The 10,741-nt window shown below is 47.3% G+C and overlaps 1 protein-coding gene, 1 long non-coding RNA gene and 1 pseudogene across 2 annotated transcripts; 1 reads left to right on the top strand and 2 right to left on the bottom strand.

Moving 5' to 3' along the window:
• LOC132996836 (histone H1-like) lies at positions 1 to 641 on the bottom strand (annotated as a pseudogene).
• A 4,141-nt stretch (positions 642 to 4,782) lies between these two features.
• Positions 4,783 to 5,097, top strand: LOC132996928 (uncharacterized). The gene is given in 1 exon segment (XM_061067297.1): positions 4,783 to 5,097. A coding segment is annotated over 1 exon segment (312 nt). The 5' UTR covers positions 4,783 to 4,785.
• Positions 5,098 to 5,720: 623 nt separating this feature from the next.
• On the bottom strand, positions 5,721 to 6,375 carry LOC132996897 (uncharacterized). The gene is made up of 3 exons (XR_009677146.1): positions 6,273 to 6,375; positions 6,060 to 6,153; positions 5,721 to 5,968 (listed from the first exon to the last, which is right to left on the bottom strand). It is a non-coding gene; the product is annotated as an uncharacterized LOC132996897 (long non-coding RNA).
• Between the last annotated feature and the right edge of the window lie 4,366 nt (positions 6,376 to 10,741).

Genomic DNA, 10,741 nt, shown 5'->3' with positions numbered 1-10,741 from the left:
TCACTTCTTCTTGGCTGCTGTCTTCTTCGCTTTGGGTTTGGCGACCTTCTTCGCGGGGGCTTTCTTGGCAGCAGGCGCCTTTTTCACCACCTTCTTGGGGCTCTTTGCCACTTTCTTGGGGCTCTTCGCCACCTTCTTAGGGCTCTTGGCCACCTTCTTGGCCGCTGCTGGTTTCGTCACCTTCTTCGGGGACTTTTTAGCGGCTGCTGGCTTCTTGGCTGCCGCTGCCTTGGGCTTTTTAACCGCTGCAGGTTTCTTGGCGGCGGGCTTCTTCGCCTTGGGAGCGGCCTTCTTCACAGGCTTCTGGACCTTGGTCTCCACCTTCTTGATCATCTTGAAAGAGCCTGTGGCCCCGGTTCCCTTGGTCTGGACCAGGGTCCCGCTGACCACCAGCTTCTTGATGGTGGTATTGACGCGGGAATTGTTCTTCTCCACATCGTAACCACCGCAGCCAGAGCCTTGTTGAGGGCAGACACTGACGCGCCACTGCGCTCCTTGGACGCGGACACGGCTTTCACGATGAGCTCATTGACGCTGGGGCCGGCGGGCTTCGCTTTCACGACCTTCTTCTTGACCGCTTAAACCTTGGCGGCAGCTGGAGCTGGAGCGACTTCTGCCATCTTTCTCTTTGCGTTTAGATCAACGACGAACTATCGGTGTGAGTTACAGGACTGATGAAGAGTCCTGATCTGTAGGCGGTACTTGAACACACCATTAGAACCGTGAAGACTCAGTCGAGCCGTGGCTCCTATGTGCAGTGTGAACGCCGAGACACTTGTGTTTTCGCTTCACTCATAAACAAGTGAAAAGTCAGTGGGTGAGCGGTGCTGGAGGCTGACAGTGAGGCAGCAGGTAACAGACTTATCTGTCTTCAAATTGAACTCATGATGAGCTCTGATGCTCTCTGCATTTTGTCGGTGGAGTCTCCAAACACGACCCGTTCACCGCGGTGAGCAGCGCTGCTCAGCGGCTTTTCCCACTAGTTTCTCTCCTAAAATAAGTTCAAAAGCACCACAGCTCCACCAAAACCCGTTTCTCAGCTGCTCCACATGTTTGTTCAGAGAGACCGAGTACAAACAAGCACCTGCTGATGATCCCTTTGTAATAAAGTCAAGTAATTGTGCAGGCAGCAAACACACCGCTGATGGCCGAGGCTCCTGGTGAAGTTGAGCCAGACTTCCTATCAGAGCCTCGACGTTTCATGCTGAGGTTGCTGGAGAGTCATTGCCGCTACAGTTCATATCCATGTTGAATTTGTCAATTTGATCAAATATTCACTTCAAGCGATGATTATTTTAATATTGTGGCACATTTATCTCATTTAATACAAAAAGTCAACAGGTTCCATCATTTATTTTCCAGAAAATGTTTAAGCTTTACTGGAATCAGCAAATTCTCTACTTAGTAAATACCAACTTTTGCTCATCATATTAACACTGTGATACAGGTTTCTGTAGATTATGGTAATCAGTATCTGTGTAAAATAATCATTAAATCATGGCAAACGTTTCTGAAAAACTAGTTGACCCATGTGTGAGAAAGTTCTGTTAACCTGTCAATATGTTACCTATTGATCAATAGATCAAGTCTTCTCATATTTTCATGGCCAATAACACATTCATATAACAAATGAAGGCCTTAGTGTCAACAAACACTCTGTGTATCCAGAATGTACACACTTGTGCAGTCTCAGAATCAGAATCAGAATTATTTTATTTGCCAGGTATGTTTGCACATACAGGAAATTGCCTTGGTGTCATTGGTGCACTGAACATAAAACAACAATATAAAAAACAACAATATATAAGAAATAGAATAAAATAAAATAATATAGAATAAAGTATATACATATATACAGTAACAGAGTAACAGAGTTATGAGCACGTGCTGTGCGAAGGTGCAGAGATTGGTGATAGTGCCAGTAATATATAAGTTATAAATTATAAATTATGTGCAGGGGGGGGGGCTGGTGGGGTAGAGTCAGTGTGATGCAGAGTCAGTGTGATGCAGGGGGCTTGTTTGTGAGCCCCACTGCCACGGGGAAAAAACTGTTCAGATGGCGAGAGGTTTTAGTCCTGATGGCCCGGAACATTTTCCCGGAGGGAAGTCTCTGGAATAGGTGGTGACCGGGATGGGAAGGATCAGCAATGATCTTGCCTGCCCTCTTACTGGTCCTGGAGTGGAACAGGTCTAGGAGAGCCGGCAGGTCGCAGCCAATGACCTTCTCAGCTGACCTTATGACCCGCTGCAGTCTGCCCTTGTCCTTGGCAGTGGAGGCAGCGAACCAGACGCTGATTGATAAGGTGAGGATGGACTCGATGATGGCTGTGTAAAACTCAACCATCACTTTCTGCTGCATGTTGAATTTCCTCAGTTGCCGCAGGAAGAACATCCTCTGCTGGGCCTTCTTGATGATGGAGGTGATGTTCTCCGCCCACCTCAAGTCCTGTGCAATGATACTCGCCAGGAATCTGGAAGACTCCACTGTTTTAATTGGGGAGTCGCACAGGCTGAGGGGGGCGGTTTGGGCTGGGCTCCTCCTGAAGTCTGCTACCATCTCTACAGTTTTTAAAGCGTTCAGCTCCAGGTGGTTCTGGCTGCACCAGGAAGCCAGGCTGTCGACTTCCTCTCTGTAGGTGGCTTCGTCTCCATTGGTGATTAATCCGATAAGGGTCGTGTCGTCTGCAAACTTCAGGAGTTTGACAGAGGGATGGCTGGAGGTGCAGTTGTTGGTGTAGAGGGAGAAGAGAAGAGGGGAGAGCACACAACCTTGTGGGGCTCCAGTGCTGATGGACCGGGACTCAGAGACAAGCTTGCACAGCCTCACGCGCTGCTTCCTGTCAGTCAGGAAGTTAGTGATCCACCTGCAGGTGGGCTCAGGCACGCTCAGCTGTGTCAGCTGTGTTTGTGTAAATTGTAGCATGTAAACATGTAATTGTAACCATTCAGACATACTTGATTTATGTATTACTTTTTATACAAGCTCTATAAAACAGAGTACTTTCAATTCTCACAATGATAAAAAAAAACACACCCCACCCCTTCAATCACCCCCATCCAAGCTCATAGCAAAACCACAACAACAGTGTTGCTGTCGATCTCATAGATTTTAACTCATGAATCAAAGGTAGGAAAGGAAAGACAAAGTTGACAGATGGTCACTCTGCCCAGAAGTTTGTTGAACTCCTCGTCATTGTTGACAGGCAGCTTCAGGTGGCGGGGGATGAAAATACGACTTTAAGGATGTCACCACAAAACCATGACCATTTTATCCGAGGTCCATATCTGCAAATGAAACCAGATGAATGTAGTAAAATATAATCCAGCAGAATGACAGTTTGTAATCAACAACACTGTCAAGTGTCAGGCGTGTTTGTTTATCCTTAAATATGAGAGAAGCCGATCCAAGGTTTTGGTTCAATCAACTGTTTTATTTAAAGATACAATGATGAGTTATTCATAGCTATGGACAATTATCACAGTCTATGCTAATTAAGTTAGCAGTAGGAAGTTGACAATGGCGCTGAACAGCAGGGGTTTGATATAATTATAACAACAGATTTGATGTGATTGGTTAAAAAATATTGGAGGGGTGTCACCGGGATCACCATCACTTTGGATCTCCCTTATTGGTCCAGCCGCAGTCCTACGCGTCTTGTCCCCGAATCCAGGAAGTGACATAGCAGCAGCTCTCTGTCATGCGCTCCTACGCTACTCTGCCGGTTGCTAGGCAACTCTATCCAGCTAATCTGATGTTGTCTCATAATTTTGCCTTGAGTAGAAAAATGTCATGCTCCAGCCATCTTGGCAGCACCAAATGAAACATAACAAACTCTCTCTAGACTCTCCTATCAAGATAGCTGTGAGACTGACGACCGTTGTGACGCACATACATTGCTAGCAAATGCTAGCTTCCAAATATTAAATAGTTTAAGAGAAAGGTTTAAAATAATGATTTGTAAAAGGTATTATACCTGACTCAAACTGCTCCTACCTCCCCTCCCGCCTTTATTGCAAAGAGTGAGTGCCATTGTAATTGGAGAAACTATTATTGTGTTTCTGCTTCATCAAAACAATCCTGACTGTGTAAACATTCGCATCCTCGAAACTAAACAATGTCATACTGACTTTGCCCCAGAAGAGACAGCTCCATGAACTCTGTCTGATGTTGAATACGGCTAAGGAAAATTATGCTTTAATACAGAAAGCGAAATGAGAACCAGTGAAACATTCATTCTTAATTTGTAGATTAAACCCTAGGAAGGAAAAGGTTAAAATTAAATCATTTGTACCAATGCCTAATATCTAGCTAAAACTACCTCTAGCTTTGGTTGGAATTCTGTCAGACACAGAGAGAAACTAAAATTTGAAATCCCTAACACAAGCATACATGAGGTGCTTTTAAAACTGGTCAGTATCCAAGGTTACCAAATGAAAGATGAACATAGTCACACTGTCACCGCGGACTAATAATAAATGGGCATGTTTCATAAAACTATCAAGAAAGCGTTTTTCACAGGCACTACTCCTACTTGATGAAAACGTACTAGAGTCCTAATCCTACTAATACACACAACTGGTAAAGAGTCAGACTTTAATATCTACCGTCCTACATCCAAACCTGTGGAGGCGCTAGCGCACAATAGACTTAATTCTCAGCCGCCATGAGGATCAACAGAGGAGGAAGGCGGCGGCCTCGGTCTTCTATCAGGTCCTCATTCAAGCTATGAATAGCTGTGGTTCCCGCGGAGAACTCATTGACTAGATCTCATCTAATTGAACAAGATGTCTGGACGAGGAAAGTGAGGAAAAGGTCTGGGGAAAGGCGGCGCAAAGCGTCATCGCAAAGTTCTCCGTGATAACATCCAGGGAATTACCAAGCCCGCCATCCGCCGCCTGGCTCGCCGTGGCGGAGTGAAGCGTATCTCCGGTCTGATCTACGAGGAGACCCGAAGCGTGTTGAAGGTTTTCCTGGAGAACGTGATCCGCGATGCTGTCACCTACACCGAGCACGCCAAGAGGAAGACCGTGACCGCCATGGACGTGGTGTATGCTCTGAAGAGACAGGGCCGCACTCTGTACGGCTTCGGCGGATAAACTCACTTTACAACAGCTTAACAACAACGGCTCTTTTAAGATTCACACACCGAGCACTAGACGAAAAGCAGTATTATTGTCACAGTGAACCTCTACGGACAGGCCTAATCCCCTGCTGTAACCAACTGTTTCCATGATGTTACCTCGGCGTTCGCCAGTGAAGACAAGGTGGGTCTATCGGCGTTTGCGGACCTTAAGGGGGATTTGGAGAACAAAGGAGAGAGCCGCGGGGGAGCTCGCTGAGCCTCGCGGACCGATCGCGACGTGTGATCTAATTAGCATATGAATCGGAGTCCAGCCGCTGGCTAGAACCTCTCTCTACTCACCATTGGAGGAAACCACAGACCCTCGAAACTAATGTCACTCGTGATTGGTTGGTAGAAGTGTTGCTATTGGTCACCTTATGGGTCATTGCAGTGCACACGTGGGGTCACAGCATTCCGCACGTGGGGTAAGCCCCTCCCACACAATATTTATAATAAAAATGTATATATTAATATTTATTATTATTTATAAGTAAGCCTTTACCAAAAGCACTGCAGTTAATTAAAACTAAACATTCATGTGATGCTTGATGTTATAGGTGAACATATTGTACAGGGAACAAATGTGAACAAGGTATATATGGAGTGAAAGCTTTATTTACATACAGCAAAAATATTGTACAAAAACTCAGATGAGGCTTGAAATGTTTCTCTGCAGCCTCTGGGTCATGACTTCTTTGTGGGACTCTTCTCCAGTGTGTAGACGTCTGTGGTGTGTAGCTGTGAGATCAGTGTAGCTTCCAGTCTTATATGAAGTGTGGGACACAGGTCGGTGCACTCCTGGCTGTGGAAGGATGGATCCATGTCATCTGTCCCGCTTCAATCAGCTGTAAACACATTCAGTAAAATTAGCACAGTTCAATTACAACATACACCTTTACATGTAACTGGAAAATTATTTAATGAATATAACCTTACCCTCTTTCTTCTCCAACAACTCCTCAATGCTGATGTAAGGTCTGGTCGGATCATACTGGCTCATAGTGTGTCTTTGTACGTCATGGACAGGCAGCTGGAAAACAACACATGTAACATGACTTTATTATTAATAAACGGAAATAGCCGCGCTGCATCACCGTTGGAAGATCCACAGCAAAAAAACACAAAAACAATTCATAAACAGTTACTTACATTCAATGGCTTAATTTTCTGCACTTTAAATCCGGACTTTCAGCGTCTCAGCCTAACGCCTCTTTGTTTGTGTTTGTGTGTGTGTGGAGGGGGGGGGGGGGGGCTGAGGCTGTGAAAACATACAGAAAAAAGTCACGTTGATGAAAAAACTTAACGAGAACAAACTGTTACATCTAAGTAATTCATACATATTTACACATGCACTAGATCTGCTCCAGCACTCGATGCTGTATTCGTATTTAAGCAACTTTCTCGCTATCCCAAAGTGGCGGACATGCTTTCAGATGTAGGGTTAGCTTAGTGGTTAGCATGGCGGCTCTAGCTCACCGTAACTCAGGGACTGTGCGCCCGTCTTCTCCGCCTCGACTCGTCCACACCGGGCCCGCGGCTCTGCCTCCACACGCACTCATCTTCTCCTCCAGGGAACAGCGTCGTGTCGACTTCAGCAAGTTATTTACCCCGAAGACAGAGTCACTCGTACGGGACAAGTTTAAACACGACCCGCTTCCTGTCTGCGGGACACTCGACGCTGGTGCACGGCGTTTACGAGGCTCTGATTGGACGAGTCCATCAGCTGATGACGCGAGCGGGTGACGTGAGCAGCGGTTAATTCATATGGGATAAGTATTTGACTGAGGCCAGGTTTATTTTTTGTGGTGTTTAGTACATTTACACACATGATTCACGCTGTTCTGTGTTCGTAACCTTATAGTTGAATGCACTTATCGTAAGTCGCTTTGGATAAAAGTGTTGACTGTTTTAATGGAATACTGAGAAAGTTTAATAACAACAATTAGACAATTGAAGTTCAAATTATGAAGGAATTTAAGCTCTATATTGTGTCTCCTTTATATTTAAAATAATAATCAAACTGAGTGGAGATGTATGTTGTATCCAAACAGCCGGCTGCTGTGTTTTGTCACTGTGCAGTCCATGGGGGATTAAATATTACACTGAAAAAATAAATCATTAAATCAATGAATGTTTCATAGCAATTTTGAAAGTAGTGGTGAAAAGGTACCATTTATAATTCATGGAACAGCTTAGTTTGCCATTGACATGTGAATTTAATGCCAGTATTTTGGGAGGACAGATATTTTTATGGAAAGCCAGTAGAAGTTTGGAGCTTACAGGACACAGATGATCATACCCAGCATCATTTATTTGCTGGTAGAGGTGTGGTTTACACTTCCTCTGTGCATTTAACCAGCACAATTGAAAAAGTGACTGTAATCATGCCACTCTGTACAGTTGTTGAGATTTAGGATTGGATGACAATAAAAATTTGAAATAAAGTGCATTGTTTCATTTCTTTTGACTGCATTGACCTTTGTTCGTGGTATACAATATAATTCATTATAGCACACTTACTTACTTAAGAACAATTTAAAATTTCAGGTTTAATATTTATTTTAAGCCTGGTTTACTCAGCCAGATAGTTTGTTGGTGCCTCTTACACATTGGTGTTATCTGCTCTCAGGGAAACTGATTTGCATTTGTGAAGCTCAGAGCATTGTCATTTGCATGTGAAAGCGTCCTCTAGGAGTAGGAGCAGGGGGGGTCAAATCTCAACAGCTCACAGGCTTGACAACTGCAGGAACCCTGAGCGTTTCCTTCGCTGCCTGCAGATACGTGTGAAAGTCGTTAACCGAAGGATGTGCCAACACTTCTCTGCGACACAGATTGACACAAACGCTTCTTTTCATGCAGTGGAGTCAATGAGAGCTCACATCCACTGCTCAACACTAATCAGTCGTCATTAGAGTATTTCTAATTGTCAATATTTCGAAGTTCTCATATCAAAACAAAGAAATATATAAAACAGCTTTTGACTATGAAGACATGATATGCAGCGATTTCTAGTGTACTTCATATACCACACTTCTTTAAATAATATTCCTTAGTTTAAATTTGTTTTGTACAATCATATTAATTATAATATTAATTAATCGTAGTTCCTCTGGTCTTTAATTTGCTAAATATACACTTAAACACTTAAAAACACACATATTTATAATGTTGTGGAAATTGAGATAAAGCACATCACAACTTCCATCCAGTCTGGAACACGAGTGGTGCTCCGTTTATTTAGCATCAGTTAGCATCAAATCAAAACAAACAAGATGGTGTTAAATACCCCCAGCATGACCCGGGGTCCCGGACGTCATTACGTTCCCGTCGCGCCGGGCCCCTGACGTCATCACGCCACCCGGCATGCACTGGGGTCGGCGTCATCACCCACGCAGGAGCCTGACGCCGAACGCATTAAGTAAACAATGGTGCGAACACAAACTGAGCGCGGAGGTTGAATTATGTAAGTCCCCCACTCACTACACACGTCCCCCCAGAATTCAACATAGCAGACAAAAAATATCACCACACAGGTGGTTGTATTAACCGGCCAAAACGACTGCGTTTTACAGGGGGTGGAGGAGACACTACCGTGGCAGGTATCCCGCCCTGACAGGAGTGTGGGGCATGGAGTGTGGGAGGTTTGATAAGGGGAACAGGGGGTGGATGCCTAACTGGAGGCCGCCCGCGTCGTGGGGGCTGGGCTACTTCAACGGGCTTAGCCACGTCCAGATGAGCTGGTTTGAGGCGGTCAATGGAGAGTCGCTCCGGCTTGCCTCCCATGTCCACCACAAAATGTTTGTCCCCCTTCTCCAACACGTTCAATGGGCCCTCGTAGGGCGGCCTTAGTGGTCCCCTATGAGCGTCGTGGCGAACAAAAACGTATTCAGCCTTCTGAAGCCCAGCGGGGATGTGCGACTGAGGGAGGCCGTGCCGGGAAGTAGGGACAGGTGCGAAAAGCCTCGCGTTGTCCAGTAGCGTGGCCCGCTGGGGAGCCGCAGCCCAAGGAACGTTGGAGGTAGGAACAAAATCCCCTGGAACCCGCAGAGGCTGGCCATAGACAAGCTCCGCGGATGAGGATTGCAGGTCTTCCTTTGGTGCAGTTCTGATGCCCAGCATCACCCACGGGAGCTTGTCGACCCAGTTGCAGTCTTTGACGCCAGCCCGAAGTGAAGCCTTCATCGACCTGTGAAACCGCTCACAGAGTCCGTTAGCCTGCGGGTGATATGCAGTCGTGCGGTGGAGTTTCACTCCAAGGCTCTGGGCCACCGTGTTCCACAGCTCAGACGTGAACTGCGCACCCCGGTCAGAGGATATGTCCGAAGGGGTGCCGAAGCGGGCAACCCAGGTGCCGATAAATGCCCGTGTCATCTCCACGGATGTCAGTGATGTCAGTGGCACAGCCTCAGGCCAACGGGTGGTCCTGTCAACCATGGTGAACAGTTAGGTGAAACCATGAGAGGAGGGCAGCGGGCCAACCAGATCCACGTTGACATGATCAAACCGCCTCTCTGGCACCGGAAACAACTCTAACGGGGCTTTAGTGTGTCGGTGCACTTTGGCCCGTTGGCACTCCAGACAAGTGGCAGCCCAGTCTCTAACGTCCTTTTTGAGGCCGTGCCAAACAAACTTCGCCGCCACCAGTCTCTGCGACGCTTTTGACCCAGGATGGGAGAGGCCATGGATGGCATCAAAAACGCGGCGTCTCCATCCCGTGGGCACGATCGGCCGAGGCCTGCCTGTGGAGACGTCACACAGGAGCGTGGTGTCAGCCTCCCCAAACACGACGTCCTCTATCCTCAAACCTGTAGTCGAGGTCCTCAGGGTGTGTAAGTCTGGGTCTGTGGTCTGGTCCGCTGCCATGCGGCCGTAATCCAGGCCAAGATGGACTGCTCCTGCCACAGCCCGTGACAGGCAGTCCGCCACCTGGTTGTCCTTACCGGCCACGTGCTGTAAATCCGTGGTGAACTCGGAGATGTAGGACAGGTGATGTTGCTGGCGGGCGGACCACGGCTCAGCCACTTTGGCCATGGCGAAAACCAGCGGCTTGTGGTCAACGAAAGCGGTGAAGTGTCGACCTTCCAGCAGGAAACGGAAGTGTCTGATGGCGAGGTAGAGACCCAACAGCTCCCGATCGAACGTGCTGTATTTCCGCTCGTTGGTGCGCAGTTGTCGACTGAAGAAAGCAAGCGGCTGCCAGGCCCCGCCTACCCACTGCTCGTAGACAGCCCCGACAGCGTAATCCGAGGCGTCTGAGGTGATGGCGATGGAGGCTGTGGCAGAAGGATGTGCCAGCATAGCGGCGTGCGCAAGGGCTGCCTTAGTGTCAGCAAAAGCCTTATCCCTGCCCTCAGTCCAGGCCACAGCGTGCATGGGCTTGCCTTTCAAGGCCTCGTGCAGGGGCTGCATGAGCTGAGCGGCTCGAGGGATGAACCGATGATAAAAGTTCACCATGCCAAGGAATTCCTGCAGGGCTTTCACGGTGAGCGGGCGTGGAAAACGTGTGACCGCCTCCACCTTTGATGGGAGAGGGACTGCGCCGTCCTTAGTGACTCTGTGTCCCAGGAAATCAATGGTGGAGCGACCAAACTGGCACTTAGCAGGGTTAACAATCAGGC

The sequence above is a fragment of the Limanda limanda genome, chromosome 23 (assembly GCF_963576545.1).
Source record: "Limanda limanda chromosome 23, fLimLim1.1, whole genome shotgun sequence".
NCBI classification, from domain to species: domain Eukaryota; kingdom Metazoa; phylum Chordata; class Actinopteri; order Pleuronectiformes; family Pleuronectidae; genus Limanda; species Limanda limanda.
This window is presented reverse-complemented; position numbering and strand designations above follow the sequence as displayed.